This window comes from Acinonyx jubatus, chromosome X, assembly GCF_027475565.1.
Source record: "Acinonyx jubatus isolate Ajub_Pintada_27869175 chromosome X, VMU_Ajub_asm_v1.0, whole genome shotgun sequence".
In the NCBI taxonomy this organism is placed as follows: Eukaryota; Metazoa; Chordata; class Mammalia; order Carnivora; family Felidae; genus Acinonyx; species Acinonyx jubatus.
In genome coordinates this window covers 123,627,809-123,646,980 of record NC_069389.1, presented here as the reverse complement: position 1 = coordinate 123,646,980, position 19,172 = coordinate 123,627,809, and the positions used below count along the sequence as shown (strand labels likewise).

The following is a 19,172-nucleotide window of genomic DNA, read 5'->3' as shown; positions in this document are numbered from 1 at the left end:
TTGTTCTGATTCCATCAGAGGGATGCCCACAGGTCATTACTTTTGCTGGCTACTCTGAAGGGAAGCAAGAGAATCACAAAGGAGCATGTTATTTTTGTTTGTGTTTTTGTTTTTTTGTTTTTTTTTTTCCTAAGTGATATGATGCCTTGGTCTGTTTCTAGAAAGCTCGTGACCTGTGCCCCTTGAGAGTTGGGAGCCATTTGCCCCAGCATGGGACAGAACCTGGGCAGTCTCTTCTGCTTCAGGGACTGCTGTGGCCAGAAGGAAATTGTATCTGGAAGGGGGGCGGGGCTGCAAACGCCGCAGGGACCTCGTCAGTTCCTGGCTGGCTTTCAGAGCAGCTGTAAGACATTGCTTTGACCTCGTCTATATTTTTGTTCTTAGCAATCGAACCAGATTTCTCTCTCCAGAAAGAAATGGTATTAATTCTGCAAGATTTTTTGCCAATTCTGTTTCCAGAGAAGAGGAAGAAAGCTACATCCACATGGTAATCCTCTGTTTCACACTCTTCATATGTTTCACCCCAATCTGTATTCTTACGAGTTCATTATAAAGGAAACACGTACTTCAGAAAGCCCCATGCAATCTTAAACCAATCACTTGAATGTAATCCCAGGTTACTGGCAACAAATCAGTTGGGGCTGGTTTTCTTCCCTGCGATAGTCAGCTCCTCATACCATTTCGAGGCCACGGTACTTCAAGGGTATCCAGGGTTGGGGCATGTGTAATGGGAAGATGGAAATGTCAGCAAGACTGTGATATCCAATTTGATATCAATGACTTTGTTAAAAAATGTTTTAATGTTTATTTATTTTTGAGAGAGAGACAGAGCTCAAGCCAGGGAGGGGCAGAGAGAGAGGGAGACACAGAATCTGAAGCAGGCTCCAGGCTCTGAGCTGTCAGCACAGAGCCTGATGTGGGGCTCAAACCCATGAACCATGAGATCATGACCTGAGCCGAAGTCAGACACTCAACAGACTGAGCCACCCAGGCGCCCCTGATCTAATGACTTTGTACCTCTCTGGATGTTCAGAGTCTAAGCTGTGGAAACTCACCTGTGTATTCCTTTCTAGCAGATCCCTGGTGGCCTGGCCCCGATTGCCTCTGAATATTTCTGAAAGATGAATCAGAGTCCCGTTGGGAGGAAGTACAGTGTCCTGGACTGTGAATGTGTCTTAGTCTCTGGAGACTCAGATTATAGGGTCTTTGTGTAGACCTGAGTAGACAGAGACCTGCCATCTCTGTCCTTTCATTCATTCATTCATTCGTTCACTCATCTCTCCCTCTTGCCCTCTGTTGTTACTGCTATTAGGAGGCACGTGAGCCAGAGAGGGTCTCCGTGAGGCCTGTGAAATAGTGAAAAGAGATCTTAGAAAAACAATGTTCAGGGCACCGTGACTATATGTACTTTTGAGAAGACAGTTCCGGCCCTCCTATGCATGAGGTTAATAGGAAGTAAAAATCTAAGAACCATAATCTCCAGGGAAGAAGTAATTAAATGCTTCATTTTGCCTTTCTATTTGATAAAACTTGTGCTGTTAAGTTCACTTAACCATATGCAGATGGAAAGTGACTCATATACAAATCTGCTGTGGTCTTCCCAATGTTTTTCACACTTAGTAATGGCCCTTGGGAAACTTGTAGAAGAAAACACTCTTCTAAAGGATACTGACCAGCTGTGCTCTGTCTCCAGAGAACAGAAAAGGGAAGTGAATCTATAACCTCATAGAAGCAAGCGCAGAGCCATTCCAGACACCAGTTCATCCCTGATCTTTGAGGTTATGACAAAGAACAGTGTTTCATTTACGACCCTTGCTTGCCTAAGTTTATGATCGTTACTTAGTGACTGTCTGGGCATTACTAGGCAGTATGACACTGTAATGAAGAGCCCAGAACAGCTGCCGAGGGAGGTGGCTGTGGGGAGGCACCACATCGGTATGTTTAAGACCCTTCCCACTCCATTCCATCGTGCTTCTTCAACTGCGGTAAGACCATAATTTCAGATGACTTTGATTTGCATTATTTCACTTCTTCCACATAACAGTTCTACAGGACTCCTAGGGTTTGATTTTGATTTTGCACATAATCGTATGTGTTAATTTTTTCCTCTTTGAGAACAAGTTCTGATCTGAATGTAAAAATTTACATCAGGGGCTGAAATACAAAGTTTGTTTTATTAACATTGTGCATCCTTTGTTAGTCTCTTTAAATGTTTGTGAAATTATAGAAAACTTAGAAGAATTAACCTAATGTCAACTTAGGTGATCTCTTTTTTACAGGTTTTTCAAATTCTTTAATTTCAATAGTTTTGTAAGGCTTTTTTTTTCTTTTTTTGAGAGAGAGAGCACAAGCAAGGGAGGGGCAGAGAGCAAGGGAGAGAGAGAATCCCAAGCAGGCTCTGCGCCATCAGCGCAGAGGCCAATGTGGGGCTTGAACCCATGAACCGTGAGATCAGGAGCTGAGCTGAGATCAAGAGTCGCATGCTTAACCAATTGAGCCACCCAGACCCCCCTGTAAGGCTTTTTATAGTAGAATTATAGACTCCTAAATCTCACATCAAATGTTTCATTATGGACTTATAAGACTTTTAGTTTTAGATTATCTTACAGTGGCATTGACTTTCTCTCAGTGTTCAGTTTTATGAATTTTAATATATGTCATATAAATTAATAAAATATGAATAGATAACAAATATATGTGATATATAAAGTCATAAAATATGAATTTTAACACATGTTCTATAATTTTTATATATATGGATATTAACATATATATTCAACATATATGTAACCACTGCCACAATCAGGACACAGGACAACCTCAAGATACTCTGTCATGCTCCCTCTGTATAGTCACACCCTCCCACAACCCTAATCTCTGGCAACGACTGATGTGTTCTTCATCACTCTAGTTTTGTCTCTCGAAGGATGCCACAGAAGCTGAATCATATAGTACGCCATCTTTTGAGACTGGTTTCCTTCACTCAGCATAATGTCTTTGAGATTCACCCAAATCATAACGTGTGTCAGGAGTTCTTTCTGAAAGTTTTATTGCTGCGTAGTACTCAAGCATATGGATGTGCCCCACTTTATCTACTTACCCATTGAAGGACATTGGATAGTTTCAAGGTTTTTGACATTTATGAATAGAATTGTTGTAAACATTCTTTTTTTTAAAGTAACCTCCATGCCCAACATGGGGCTTGAATTCACGACCCCAAGATCAAGTGTTGCATGCTCTACCCACTGAGCCAGCCAGACGCTACACAAAAATTCTTTTACAAATGTTGTTTTTTGATTTTTTTTACTATGCTAAAATATACATTCACATAAAATTTACCATTTTAACCACTTTTAGATGTAGAATTCAGCAGCGTTAAGCTATGTTCACAATATTGTGCAACCATCACCACTATCTGTTTCCAGAACTTTTTCATCATCCCAAACAGAATCTCTGTACCCATTAAACAATGTTTCCAGAACTTCTGCATCATCCCACACAGAATCTCTGTACCCATTAAACATTAACTCCCTAATCCCTGTCTACAAAGCCCCTGGTAACCTCTGTTCTACTTTCTGTCTTTGTGGATTTGCCTCTTCTAGGTGCCTCATAGAAGTGCAATCATACGATGGTTGTTCTTTTGTGTCTGCCTTCTTTCATTTATCTGTGTCTTCAGGTTTCATCCCTATTGTAGCATGTATCAGAATTTCATTCCTTTTTTAAAAATTGTTTAAAAAAATTTTTTTTCAATGTTTATTTTTGAGAGACACAGAGACCGAGCATGAGTAGGGAAGGGCAAAGAGAGAGGGAGACACAGAATTCAAAGCAGGATCCAGGCTCTGAGCTGTCAGCACAGAGCCTGACGTGGGGCTCGAACCCACGCACCGTGAGATCATGACCTGAGCCGAAGTCGGGCGCTTAACCGACTGAGCCACCCAGGCACCCCTAAAAATTGTTTTAAGTTTGTTTATTTAGTTTGAGGGAGAACGAGCAAGCAGAGGAGGGGCAGAGAGAGAGATGGATAGAGAATCCCAAGCAGGCTCTGTGCTGTCAGCGCAGAGCCCAACATGGGGCTCGAACTCACAAACCATGAGATTGTGACTTCAGTTGAAATCAAGAAATCAAGAGTCGGACACTTAACCGACTGAACCACCCAGGTGCCCCTCATTCCTTTTTTAGGGCGAATACTCCATTCTATAGAGAGACCACAGTGTGTTTATCCATTCATCTGCTGATGGACATTTGGGTTGTTTCTACCTTTGGGCTATTACTGCTGCTGTGAACATTAGGGTACAAGTATCTGAGTCTTTGCTTTCAATTCTTTTGGATATATACCTAGAGGGGGAATTGTTGCATCCTACGGTAACTTACCTTTAACTCTTTGAGGAACCACCAAACTGTTTTCCACAGCAACCAAACCATTGGTTATTTCCACCAGCAATGCAAAAGGTTCTGATTTCTCTACGTCCTCACCAGTACTTGTTATTTTCCATGTTTGTTTGTTTCCAGTTTTGGGCATCCTGCTGGGTATGAAGTGGTATTAACTCTTCCTTAAATGTTTGGTAGAATTCCCCTGGAAAGCCATCTGGCCCTGGACTCTTGGTTTTTGGCACATTGTTGATTACTCATTCGATTTCCTTACTGGTTATGGGTCTGTTCAAATTTTCTATTTCTTCCTGTTTCAGTTTTGGTAGTGTACATGTTTCTAGGAATTTGTCCATTTCTTCCAGATTGCCCATTTTATTGGCATATAATTGCACATAATATTCTCTTATTATTGTTTTTATTTCTGCTATGTTGGTTGTGATCTCTCTCATTCTTGATTTTATTTATTTTGGTCCTTTCCTTTTTCTTCTTGATCAAACTGGCCAGTGGTTTATCAATTTTGTTAATTCTTTCAAAGAACCAGCTTCTGGTTTCATTGATCTGTTCTACTGTTTTTTTGGTTTCGATAGCATTAATTTCTGCTCTAATCTTTATTATTTCCTGTCTTCTTCTGGTTTTGGGTTTTATTTGCTGTTCTTTTTCCAGCTCCTTAAGGCGTAAGGTTAGGTTGTGTATCTGAGACCTTGCTTCCTTCTTTAGGAAGGCCTGGATTGCTGTATACTTCCCTCTTATGACTGCCTTTGCTGTGTCCCAGAGGTTTTGGGTTGTGGTGTTATCATTTTCATTGACTTCCATATACTTTTTAATTACCTCTTTAACTTCTTGGTTAGCCCATTCATTCTTTAGTAGGATGTTCTTCAGTCTCCAAGTATTTGTTACCTTTCCAAATTTTTTCTTGTGGTTGGTTTTGAGTTTCATAGCGTTGTGGTCTGAAAATATGCACGATATGATCTCAATCTTTTTGTACTTACTTAGGGCTGATTTGTGTCCCAGTATATGGTCTATTCTGGAGAACGTTTCACGTGCACTGGAGAAGAATGTATATTCTGTTGCTTTAGGATGAAGTGTTCTCAATATATCTGTTAAGTCCATCTGGTCCAGTGTGTCATTCAAAGCCATTGTTTCCTTGTTGATTTTTTGATTAGATGATCTGTCCATTGCTGTGAGTGGGTGTTGAAGTCTCCTACTATTACGGTATTACTATCAATGAGTTTCTTTATGTTTATGATTAATTGATTTATATTTTTGGGTGTTCCCACATTTGGCACATAAATGTTTACAATTGTTAGGTCTTCTTGGTCTATAGGCCCCTTGATTAAGATATAATGCCCTTCTGCATCTCTTGATAATAGTCTTTATTTTAAAGTCTAGATTGTCTGATATAAGTATGGCTACTCTGGCTTTCTTTTGTTGACCATTAGCATGATAGATGGTTCTCTATCCCCTTACTTTCAATCTGAAAGTGTCTTTAGGTCTAAAATGGGTCTCTTGTAAACAGCATATAGATGGATCTTGTTTTCTTATCCATTCTGTTACCGTATGCCTTTTGATTGGAGAATTGAGTCCATTGACTCTTAGAGTGAGTACTGAAAGATATGAATTTATTGCCATTATGATGCTTGTATTGTTGGAGTTTCTGGTGGTATTCTCTGGTCCTTTCTAATCATTGTTGCTTTTGGTTTTATATGTATATACATATACATATATATGTATATATGTATATGTATACATATGTATATGTATATGTATACATATGTATATGTATGTATACATATATATGTATGTGTGTGTGTGTGTGTGTGTGTGTGTGTGTGTGTGTGTGTGTGTGTATATTTATTTATTTATTTAATCTTTTTTCCCCTCAGAGAGTCCCCCTTAAAATTTCTTGCAGGGCTGGTTTAGTGGTCACAAACTCCTTTAATTTTTGTTTGGGAAACTTATTTATTATGTCTCCTTCTATTCTGAATGACAGCCTTGCTGGATAGAGAATTCTTGGCTGCAGATTTTTCTGATTCAGCACATTGACTATATCCCGCCACTCCTTCCTGGCTGCCAAGTGTCTGTGGATAGGGCTGCTGCCAACCTGATCTGTCTTCCCTTGTAGGTTAGGGACTTTTTTTCCTTTGCTTCTTTCATGATTCTCTCCTTGCCTGAGAATTTTGTGAATTTGACTATGATATGCCTTGTTAATGGTCAGTTTTTGTTAAATCTAATGGGGGTCCTCTGTGCTTCCTGGATTTTGATGTCTGTGTCTTTCCCCAGGTTAGGAAAGTTTTCTGCTGTGATTTGCTCATATAATCCTTCTACCCCTATTTCTTTCTCTTCATCTTCTGGGACCCCTATGATTCTGATGTTGTTCCTTTTTAATGAGTCACTGATTTCACTAATTCTTGTATCCTGCTCTTTGGATTTAATATCCCTCTTCTTTTCTGCCTCCTTATTCTCTATAAGTTTGTCTTCTATATCGCTGATTCTCTGTTCTGCCTCATGCATCCTTGCCGCCACTGCATCCATCCATGATTGCAGCTCAGTTATAGCATTTTTAATTTCATTCTATTTTTTACTTCTTTTATCTCTGCAGGAAGGGATTCTAATCTATTTTCGACTCCAGCTAGTATTCTTATCATCCTGATTCTAAATTCTGGTTCAGACATCTTGCTTGTATCTGTGTTGGTTAAATCCCTGGCTGTCGTTTCTTCATGCTCTTTCTTTTGGGGTGAATTCCTTCGTTTTGTCATTTTGAAGGGAGAAAAGGAATTAATGAGGTAGAAAAAATTTTAAAATATTAAAATTAAAAAATTAAACACACAAAAAATCGAATAAATGATGCTAGATCCTAGGTGTCTTTTGGTCTGGAGGTTGAAAGTGGTTTGACAGATTAGAGAAAAAATGGGTGGGGAAGGAAATCGTTTGAGAATTTGAAAAAATGAATACACTGAAGTAGACTAAAATGAGATGATGGGAGTAAAATAGAATTTGAAAAAATTTACACAAAAGTAAAGGATATAGTAGAAAAAAATTAAAAATATTTTTAATAAAAATCAAAAGTAAAAATGAATTTTTTCTCTTTCTGTATTCAAGAAAAAGAAAAGAAATGAAAAAGAAAAAAAGGAAATCGTTTGAAAATTTGAAAAACTGAATACACTGTAGTAGACTAAAATAAATGATAGAAGTAAAATAGAATTTGAAAAAGTTTACAGAAAAGCAAAAAATATAGTAAAAAAAATAAAGAAAAATATTTTTAATGTAAATTGAAAGTAAAAATGAAGTTTTTCTCTTTCTGCATTCAAGAAAAGAAACGAAAAAAAAAGAAAAAAGGAAATTTAAAATTTGAAAAAATGAATACACCGAGATAGACTAAAATAAAATGATGGAAGTAAAATAGAATTTGAAAAAATTTAAATATAAGTAAAAAATATAGTAAAAAATGAAGAAAAATATTTTTAATAAAAATTGTAAATAAAAATGAATATTTTTCTTTCTGTATTCAAAAAAAAAGAAAAGTGAAGAAAAAGGAAGAAAGAAAACTGAATAGATCGACCTGCTAACAGATTGAAATAGGACTGAAATTACTTTGTTTTGCCCTAGAAGTCAGACTATGTAGCACTTTATAGTCCATAAACTAAGTAGGCGGTGAGACTTGTGTTCTTGAAGAGCCAGGTTGGCCCAGTTGGGTGGGGCTCAGTGTAATGGCTCCCCTATCCACTAGATGGTGCTGCTAGCCTACTGGCGTGGAGTGTTGCGGCGCTGGTAGGTGCTTAAGCGCATGCGTGGGAGTGGTGAAAATGGCTTCACCCAGCTACCCGGTCTCTAGTGTCCGAGCTCTGTTCTCCCGGATCAGCAATCGTGCACCGGTCCTGTCTTCAGCTTTCGTCCACTCCCCGCTTTTTCACTCTCCGTGACCAAGCCCCAGGCAGTACCTCTCTCCCGAGTTTTGTCTCAGATGGGGCTGTTTTCCCCGGCCCCTTACTTCCAAAGGACTGCGGCTTTGACCCGTTCGGCCCCTCTGCTAGAGGGTCCCACCGAGCAATTGCCGAATGAGCAGTGGCCGAATGTCGTCTGCACCCTGGAACGCCCGCTGGACCCTGCTGCTGCCAGTGCCCTGAGACTGGGGCCAGGTGTCAGCCCGCCCCAGAGAAAGTTCGTGAGATAGTGTAGCAGCAGCGTTTCAGGGATTATGGAAAATCACAACACACATCTGGCACCAGGCTTCGCCCTTAACAACCTTGCCCCAGCACCAGCGAATGTGGCCGTTTTCCGGGGTCTGCTGGGACCAGGTGGCTTCAACAGTCTCCACCAAATGTCCTTCCAACAGCAGAACTGCTCTTCCCCATGTGGCCCGAGGACCTCCCGGACCCCACTCTGTTCCTGGGGATGCGCCCTTCCCACCAGAGCACCGCCAGGTATTGAGCTGTGGAGTTGCAGCCTTTGTGCTCCCCTTGTTTGCAGTCTTAATGGAAATTAAACCCTCTCCTTTCTCCCTTTTTAGTTTAGTCCTTGCAGTTATTTCCAAGTTTCCACTTTCTCTCCAGCTGCTTTTGAGGAGGGGTGCTTTTCCCGTATTCTTCCCCCCCCCCCGTCTCCATCCTCTCTCCGCCCGCAAAAGCACCTCCTTGCCCACCACCAAGTTCACCTCTCTGTGCCGTATACCTGCTGAATTCTGTGGTTCAGGTTGTGCAGATTGTTGTGTTAATAATCATATCAGTTTTCTAGGTGTGCAGGATGGTTTAGTGTTGGTCTGGCTGTATTTCATGGACGCGAGACACACAAAAAACTTCCATGCTGTTCCACCATCTTGGCTCCTCCTCCCATCAGATTCTTCTCTATAGTTAGGAGTTTGTTTCTTGGTTTGCCTCTTTCTTTTTTTCCTTTGTTCATTTGTTATGTTTCTTAAATTCCACATATGAGGGAAATAATATGCTATTTGTCTTGTGACTGACTGACTTCGCTTAGCATAATACTCTCTAGCTCCATCCAAGTTATTACAAATGGCAAGATTTCATTCATTTTGATGGTTGAGTAATATTCCACTGTATGTGTGTACCACATTTTCTCTATCCGTTCACCTATCAATGGACACTTGGGTTGCGTCCATATCTTTGCTATTGTAAATAATGTTGCAATAAAGATAGGAGTGCATATATCTTTTTGAACTAGTGTTTCTGTATTCTTTGGGTAAATGCCCAGTAGTGGAATTACAGGATCATATGGTAGTTCTATTTTTCACTTTTTCGGGAACCTCCATACTGTTTTCCAGAGAGGTTGCACCGGTTTTCATTCCCACCAACAGTGCACGAGGGTTCCTTTTTCTCCACATCCTCGCCAACACTTGTTGTTTCTTGTGTTGTTGATTTTAGCCATTCTAACAGGTGTGAGGTGATATCTCATTGCAGCTTTGATTTGCATTTCCCTGATGATGAGTGATGTTGAGCATCTTTTTGTGTGTCAGCCATCTGGATGTCTTCTTTAGAGAAATGTCTGTTATGTCTTCTGCCCATTTTTAAATTGGGTTATTTGTTTTTTGGGTGTTGAGTTGTATATGTTCTTTATATATTTTGGATACTAACCCTTTATTGGATATGCCATTTGCAAATACCTTCTCCTATTCCATAGGTTGCCTTTTAGTTTTGTTTCCTTTGCTGTGCAGAAGCTTTTTATTTGGATGTAGTCCCAATAGTTTATTTTTTCTTTTATTTCCCTTGCCTCAGGAGACATATCTAGAAAAATGTTGCTATGGTCAGTGTGAGGCATTACTGGCTGTTGATTAAGCCTAATTTATTGACTTTTTTCATTCAAGGATTGTTATCATGTCTAAGAACAATATAATTGCCTAACCTACCAGGTAATTAGGATTTTCACGTTTTCTTCTAAAAGCATTATGTTTTTAGGTTTTATATTATGGTCTATGATCCATGTTGAGGTATGAGGTATGAGATGGTGTTGACGATGATTTTTTACATACGGATATCCAAATGTTCCACTACCATTTGTTGACAGGATGATCTTTTCTTCATTGAATTGCCTTTGCACTTTTTTAAAACTTCGGTCAGGCATATTTTTGTAGTCTTTATATTCTGTTCCATTGATTTACGTGCCTATCATTTTGTCTATACCACAGACTTGATTACAGAAGACTTACAGTAACTCTTAAAATGGGAAGCATATTTTCTCCAATCTCATTCTTGCTTAAAAGTCTTTTTTGTGGGGCGCCTGGGTGACTCAGTCAGTTGAGCGTGAGACTGTTGATTTCAGCTCAGGTCTTGATCCCAGGATTGTGGGATTGAGCCCCGAGGTGGGCTCTGCACTGAGCATGGAGCCTACTTAATATTCTCTCTCTCTCCCTCTGCCCCTCTCCCCTGCTTGCACTCGTGCACACTCTCTCTCTCTCTCTCTCTCTCTCAAAATAAGAAAAAAATAATAAAAAAGCCTTAAAATGTTTTGTGTTATTCTGCTCCCTTTGCCTTTCCATATAAATATTAGAATAAGCTTTTCTTTACCTAACAAAATATCCTTATGTGATTTTGATTAGAATTGTGTTAAATCTATGAATAAATTTGAGCAGAATTGACACCTATATTATACTCAGTCTTCTAATTCATGAATATGGCATATCTGCCCATTTATTCAGATTTTTAAATTTTCTTTCCTCAAAACTTTATCATTTTCACATGTAGATCTTACCATGTTTTACCAGATTTCTACCTAAGTATCTCACTTCTTGGAGCTATTGCAAATGGCATTTTTGTAATTTCAGCTTCCCATTGTTCACTGGTGGTATACACAAATGTTGTTTTTGATGTGTTGGCCTGTGTCCTGTGACCTGTTAAATTCACTTATCAAAAATAGGAGGTTTTAACTTTCTTTGGATTCCCTGGGGCTTTCTGTTTACATGATCATCTCATCTGTAAATACAGTGCTTTATTCCTTCCTTTCCAATCTGTAGGCTCTTTCATTGTTTTACTTGCTTTATTACTAGCCTGCGATGTCAAGTACAATGTGGAATACGAGTGGTGAGATGAATCTCCTTGTCTCCATTTCAGGAGGAAATCATTCAGTCTCTCACTATTGAGTTTGATTTTAGCTGCGGGTATTTTATCGATGGTCTTTATTAGGTTAAGGAAGCTACTTTCTAAGTTTTCTAAGAGTTGTTTTTTTTTTATCATGAATGGATGCTGATATTCTCAAATGCTTTTCTACATTCATTGATGTGATCATTTAGTTTTCTTCTTTAGATTGTAAATATTGTGGACTACACTGATCTATTTTCGAATATTGAATCAGTCTGTATTCACAGAATAAATCCTATTTGCTCATGGTGTATTATTATTTTTATGTGTTGCTGGATTTGATTTGCTAACGTTTTGTTGAGGATTTTGTATCTATGTTTATGATAGATATTGATTCGCAGGTTTTTCATAGTGTCTTTGTCTTGTTTTGTTATCAAGGTAATGCTGTTTTCTGGAACAGATTGTGTAGAATTAGTGCTATTGATTCTTTAAGTTTTTTGATAAATTCATTAGTGAAACATCTGGGTGGCTTCAATTTCTTTAATAGTTGTAGGACCGTTAATATGACCTACATAATCTTGGATGAATTTTAGTTATTTGCCAGATGGTTTATATGTTTTACCTTTCACAGTTCGGTCTGCAATGAACTTGGAATCAACTTTCGTGTATGATTTGAGGTAGGAGTCAAGTTTCATTTTCCCCTGGTATGTTTCTCTAATTGATCTGGCACCATTATATTTAAAATTACTATAATTTACCACTATTCTGCAGCGCTGTCTTTGCCATAGATCAAGTATCCATATGTGTGTGGGTCTTTTCATGGACTCTCACTTCTGTTCCGTTGGTCTACATGTCTATCTTTGGAAATTACCACACTATGCTAGTTACTATAGCTTCATAAGTCTCCATATCTAGGAAAAGAAGTCCTCCTGCTTTGTTTACCTTCCTCAAGTTTTCTTTGGCTATTTTTGGCCCTTTCTATTCCCATGAAAATTTTAGAAACAACTCCTCAAATTCTACGAAAAATGAAATACCCTTCTTTGCAGGATGCGTGGTCAAAATGATTGAATCCAACATTTGAAATGGAACTACATTTCTTCTTTTCTTTTTTTTAATTTGGGAGAAGGAAGGCACAGAATACCAAAGGGTTCAGGAGTTGCCCGTGGCACCTACTTCCGGAAGTCAGGCTGAAGGGAAAGGAAAAGAAGGGGTAGTGGTCCAAAGTCCACCTAAGCAGCAGGTAAATCTCAAGATGCCCCTCCCTCACTGCATGGAGGTGGACCACTAGGACTTCCCATCTCTATAGGAAGGGTGACGTGTAGTCTCTAGAGAGAGCAAAACAAGGTTTCTCTGCACTGCGGGGACATTAGACGCATTTGACCAAGACCACTGTACTAAAAACAAGGTGATTAGCTAAATATGCATAGTGGATATGACCATCATTCCTAAACCTGTTCCCCAGCCCCTCTGTTCCACAGTATTGACAACCAGACCTTCATAGTTAAGTCCTAGAAATTGGGAGACAGTTCTCTGGGCTGTTTGAGCAGCCCGAGGCAAGACCTAGGTCCTGACATAAGGGGTTCGCCAAGAAAACCATCCAGTAGGATCCCACTGCAGTGAAACCCAGTTGACAAGCACCACCCATGTACTTAAAGCTTCCAGTCAACTTCTGGGTCTTTCGCTCCTAAACATGAGCAGACTGTCAGTGATTCCATCAGACATTTCAGGAAGGCTCTAGCATGAAGGCCAGAGACTAAAATGGATTGGAGGAAGCAAACTATGCCAGAAGGGGAAATGTTTTTTAAAAATCTATTATTGCCTTCTTTTTTAAAGTTTTAAATTTTAATTCCACTCAGTTAACATAGAGTGTTCTATTAGTATTGGGTGTGCAATATAGGGATTCAACACTTCCATACACCACCCAGTGTTCATCACACGTGCCTTCCTTAATATTTTCTGAGAGATGAGCTATTACAACTGTAAATCAAAAGAATCTATTAGGTCAATCAGGAACATTAACATATGAAAGGAGAAACTGCTGTGATTAACTCATTAGATGCAGAACAGGTGTTTGGTAGAACCCAACCTCAATTCACATGCAGGAACTTGATCTGTGAACAGAAGTTGTGGTGGGAGAAAGGGCAGCTCTCCAACTGGGTAAAAGCTACAGAAAAGGAGTGGGTTGTACCCCTGTTTCACCACCACATGTTAGAATCACCTCGAGCTGGATTCTTAAGTGTGAAGGGCAAAACTTTATAGTTCTAGGAGAAAATATGGGGAAACACATTGTAACCTCAGCACGGGAAGGGTTCCTTAAAATACAAAAGAAGCCACTTGGGAAAAGAGTGATGTGCTACATTAAAAGTGGAAACTACTCGGGGCACCTGGGTGGCTCAGTCGGTTAAGTGTCCGACTTCGGCTCAGGTCATGATCTCGCAGTCTGAGGGTTTGAGCCCCTCGTTGGGCTCTGTGCTGACAGCTCGGAGCCTGGAGCCTGCTTTGGATTCTGTGTCTCCCTCTCTCTGCCCCTCCCCAACTCGAGCTCTGTCTCTGTCTCTCAAAAATAAATTAAAAAATGTTAAAAAAAAAAAGTAGGAACTACCCGTCCTTAAAAAAATTCCATAAGAAGAAAGAAAGAACAACTATAGACTGATAGGCCATTTGTAATGCACATGACCTACAAATGATTACTCTCCAGGATCTAGGAGGAAGCATTGAGAAAAATTAGAAAAATGCAGGCACATCAACGAAAACATTAGCAAAACCAAAACAAACCTGAACAGACAATTCATGGAAGAGAAGAAAATAGATGACACTTAAACACATGAAAAAGTGTCCAGGGCACCTGGAGGGCTCAGTCGGTTTAGCATCTGACTCTTGATTTCAGCTCAGGTCATGATCTCACGGTTAATGGGTTGGAGCCCCGTGTTGGACCCCATGCTGACAGCTTGGATGGAGCCTGCTTGAGATCCTCTCTCTCCCTCTCTCTTTCTGCCTCTCCCTTAATCTCTCTCTCTATCTCTCAAAATAATCTTACAAAGTCTTAAGAAAAGAAAAGGTGGCCAATTCATTAATTATCAAGGGCATTGGAAATCAAACCATGGTAAGATACCATTTTCCCCAGATCAGGTCAGGTCAGGAATACAAAACGTCTGATATTGGGGCACCCGGCTGACTTGGTAAGGGGCATGCAACTCATGATCTCAGGGATGTGAATTCAGGCCCCACATTGGGTGTAAAGGTTACTTGGAAATCAAATCTTTTTTTTAAAGGACTCTGATATTACCAAGTATTGGCCAGGATGGAGTAGTAGTAGGTATGTGAGTTGGTATAACAAAATAGCCTGTTTGGAAAATAGTTTGGCAGTAGTGAAGTTGAAGATGCCCACATCCTACAAGCCAGCAATTCTATTCCCAGGGACACATTCTAGAAACTCTTCCACAGTTACACAAGTGCTTGTGGCAGCATTGCTTGTAAGAGCCCCCAAACTGGAAGCAACTCCAATGTATGTTGGAGGCGGGGTGGTTAAATGAGTCATGCAATGATGGAATGATCTATCCAATGAGAAGGAAGGAAGGAAAGCTGGCGGGTGAGCATGCCTGGATGTGAAGTATGTAGTCTGGAGCAGACCCTGAAGTCACCAAACATACCTGCGATATGTTTCTACTGACAAAGGTTCAAAACAGGCAAAAGTACAGTGTGAGATTGAAGGATACTGACACACTCATGAAACCATATTTAAAGAGGAAGAGATGGTAAAAATTCAGTCTCGTGCCTGATGGCCCGTGGGGAGCGAAGTTGGTTCGAGAAGGGGAGTGGGTGCTTCTGATGCCCGGGAGTCCATGGGTGTGTGTCGCACACGTCACACCGTTTGCATCTGTATAAAGTGTCTTCAGATGCATCTGAGATGCCTTTACTAGACTTGAATAAGTGTGCTTGATCTTTTCTGGATTTAGTCTCTAAGGTATTGTAGGCTTGTCAGATCCTTAAGACAGACTCTTCTTGGGGGAGATTTTGGGCAACCCCTCCATGGTGAGCAAAGGTGTAGCTTCATGTGAAGGCTGAATTGGCCGTGTTGTATTTCAAATGGTAGCTCTCACTCAGACATGCAGGGGGCTCCATGCAGGTGTCCTCAGACCACCTTGTGGTCTGATGGCAAGTGCTCAAGTGGGGACAGGACTCGCCCCGCTTTCCTTGGGCAGCCCGGCTGGATACCCTTAACCTGAGTCCCATGATGTTGCTTTCCAGAATCGCAGGACGGCCAAGTCCCTAAGCAGTGGTGCTCTGACCTGGACAAAGAAATTCAGCCTGGACTATTTAGCGCTGGACTTCAATTCTGCGTCACCAGCCCCTATACAGCAGGTAGGAAGGACTTGGTGTCTGAGGATTCCCAGGGGATTCCTTTTCTGTTTAGATTTTTCTGATGATTCAGCCATGCATGTTCTCTTTGGAAAGTCTTAAATGTACAGATGTGTGTGGGCATAGGAGGGGTCTGCTTAGGGTGGGAGTTAATAGCACGGTTTGGTTAGACTCTGGGGAGGGGTGACAAGAGCTGACAGTTGGAATCGGAGCCCCTCAGCATAGGCAGTTTGCACTCCTCTGGATAGTATTCTCGTCTGTAAAATGGGGATCGGAAGTACTAAACAGCTAAATATTTTTGAGCAAAGGACAGTCGTGATCTAAACCGTGCCTAACAACGTATGTTGTTTGAGGAGACAAGCAACTTGCCGAACCGCGTAGCCAGTGTGATTCCACTTTGTGTGTGTGTGCAGGGAAAAAAAGTTTGGAAGACTTCCTTTCCCTTTTGCCAAATGAACTCCTGCTTCTCCTTTACCTTGAATTTCATTCCCCAAACCTGAACTCCTATTCCAGAAAAACTGGTCAGAAGGGGGTGCCTTGGTCGGTTTTGGTAGGCCGTGCGATCAAGACAGTCAAGCCCCAGGTCTTAGTGGCCTTTCCTGCTGGTGCTCGTGGGACATCTTCCATCCGGGGCCCCGCTGGGAGAAAGAGCCTCTGACTGATGCTCACTGGCCTCCTGGCAGAATCACAGGCTGCCTCTTGTCCCTTCGGGATTGGCACGCATCACTTCCACTCGTAGGATGCTGGTCAAAGCGAGTCTGATAGCTGGGGTGAAGTAGGAGGGAGTGTAAAGAGCGATATTCGAGCATGTACCCAAAGTGTAAAGATTCTGCAGGGAATGACTTGGGAGGAGCAGCTGATATTTAACCCTGCAATCTACCACCAAAGGGCTGGCATTTTCCTGAATTTTTTGAATTTGATGTAATAAAAATCTGTTTGGTTCTTCCCCTTCAGAAACTCTTCCTTTCAGAAGAGCAAAGAGTGGACTATGTCCAAGTGGATGAACAGAAGACACAAGCCCTCCAGAGCACGAAGCAGGAGTGGACGGATGAGAGGCAATCGAAAGCGTGAGATACATGCTTGGGCCATGTGTGGGGCAAGGAAGCCTGCGGCTTGCTCTGGGCGTCTTTTGCCAGGGTTGCAGTGATGGTCCATGCAGGCCAGGAATCAGAGAGAGTATGTCACTTCCGCGGACTCGGCCAGAACCTTTGGGAGAGAGGATCTATTCATCTACACCGAATGGGGAGAAGGAAGAAGTGGTCTCCTGGCCCCACCCCCACCCCACCTGTCTCGGCCATGTCCCTCTCCTACCACATGAGCCCAGAGCCTCCCAGATGCTCAGAGTCGGCTCCATACCCATAAGAGGCGGCCATGGACTGTCATGTAGAAAACTCCATTCAAGCATGGTAGGAACAAGAAAAGCAAGACTTGGGACAATATTTTTCCCAGAGCTTTTAAGAATCTCTCCAATGGAGCATTTGGAGTACAGATTTGAGCCAGTATTGCTACCAAACAGAATCATTTGACTCTAATGCTTGCAAATTCCGACCTTTCTTCTGTGTTTCCATTGGATCATAAATCATCCTGGCGGAGAGGCTCCTGGAGACCATCTTGTCCCAGGCCCTGCACACATGGTTGAGGAGATCAAACCCAGAGGTGGTGGCAGAGTTTGCATTCCTTACTGCAAAGGCCCCAACAGACGAATCATTTCTGTCCCTAGTGAAAGACAGGTCAAGTGAGAGGGCCAGTGAGTCCTGGGCTCTGTGGTGAGAGTGTCAGAGGACACTAGTGGTGCTAAGGGTGTCATGGCCGAACAGCTGCCTGCGGCTGGGTGTTCCATTGCTGCCAGCCTCTCAGCACGTTTTCACATGCGTTGTCTCATGCCTTCTCAAAAACCTCCGAAGCGAGGCTTGGCAGAGAACGTTGCTCCCACCTGGAAGCAAATGACAGCCAGAAGAGGGAGCAGTGTGCCTGAGATCACTCGCAGAGCCAAGGCCCAGGGTAAGGTCCCCCACAGGCCCATTCCATCATCTTCCACTGCCTCTGAGGATTTTGATGAGATCTAGGAGTTTGGCCAACCTTGGGGACGTGAAAAACACGTGCAGACACGAGATGAGTCATCATCCCCCCTCCCTTTCATAGGATTTTGAACAGGTGCCGTTCCTACTTGACAAGTATGCATGCCAAGCTGGCTTTTCTTTGTGTGGTGTTCCAATGGGAGGCCCTAACATAATCAGTGGTTACCCTGAGCAATACCTCCTGACCGTCACTGTGAAAGCCATTCTTGGATCATATGGTCCCTTGCACGGTGTTTCCCGCAAACCGGCTGAGGGCGGCAGAAGAATTGTTTGCCACCTCAGGGAAGGCACAAATTGTCTTTGGCTGTCCTATGCTAGCCCTCAGCTTTTGAGTGATAGTTGTGACCAGAAAACAAACAAACGCAACAGAAAAAACTTTAAACAATGAATTCCATTCTCAAATTTCCTGGCGAATTTCTCCCTTCTTCTTTAGTGATGGCTAAGTCCTGAGAGCAAAGGGCACCACTGTGTAGTGGGGACATCGTGTCACTCCCTCCTTTATGGGGCACTGGGGTTCAGGGGGGACAAGTGAAGGTCTCAGTCGGGCGTGGGGTTGTGTTTAATGGCCCTTCCCGATTCTTCCGAGAGCCTGTAGCCAGAAGACAGATGGGAACAAGCGGGAATGAAGCAGATACAGGTCCGCCATTCTGACTGGCATTGCGTCTCACAGAAGGAAGGCTTCAGGGGCAGGCCGGTCTATGGCAGTCAGGCTCGGTCAGGGAAGTTGTAGGCTCTGCTGTGGGGTTTTAGGGCTCAAAATGCCCCAAAGGTAAGTAATGCCAGTCTGGGCTTTTCAGACTGTAGAAGTAATTCTGATGTTCAAAGCAACAGGATCTGGTGACCTCATTTTCTTCCTGGAGTAAGGTGGGGGGAAATGGTGGAATGCTTTCAATGACATAAGAATCCTCAGTGAGCCCAGATGGAGAAATGCGAGCCCCCCACCCCCACCCCCTGCGGCCAGCTCCGTGTCACAACACACAGGCCAGAGCCTGTAAGGAGCCATCTTCTTCCCTCTGTGACTTGCAAAGAGTCACAGAGCCTCAGGCAAGAATCCAGAGTGCTGGACTGCCAGTTCTCATAGATGGTAACTTCCTTGTGTGTGGGGCACCTGTCTTTAGATCCCGACAAAGGAGGCTGGTGCAGCAAAATTGTATGCACAAGTGTCGAGAACCACACCAGACTTGGAATAGATCACAGATACAGTGGAAATTATGTCCGTAGTGAAATGTCATCCGATTGGCCACACACACACAAAACCTCTTTCTACAAAGTATTTCCAGGGAAGTGTTGACTGCACACACGACTGGTGTGGCTTGTCGTGCACACACGACTGGAAGCAACA

At 42.0% G+C, this 19,172-nt stretch overlaps 1 protein-coding gene across 2 annotated transcripts in view; it reads left to right on the top strand.

Annotated features, from left to right (window-relative positions):
• GAB3 (GRB2 associated binding protein 3) overlaps positions 1-16,952 on the top strand; it is a 75,717-nt gene extending 58,765 nt beyond the window's left edge. For both annotated transcript variants that reach the window (XM_053201901.1, XM_053201902.1), the window contains exons 8-10: positions 385-487; positions 15,642-15,755; positions 16,707-16,952. In XM_053201901.1, the coding sequence (XP_053057876.1) occupies positions 385-487; positions 15,642-15,755; positions 16,707-16,823 (334 nt within the window). In that variant the 3' untranslated portion in view covers positions 16,824-16,952. The remainder of the gene's footprint in view (positions 1-384; positions 488-15,641; positions 15,756-16,706) is intronic.
• Positions 16,953-19,172: the final 2,220 nt, after the last annotated feature.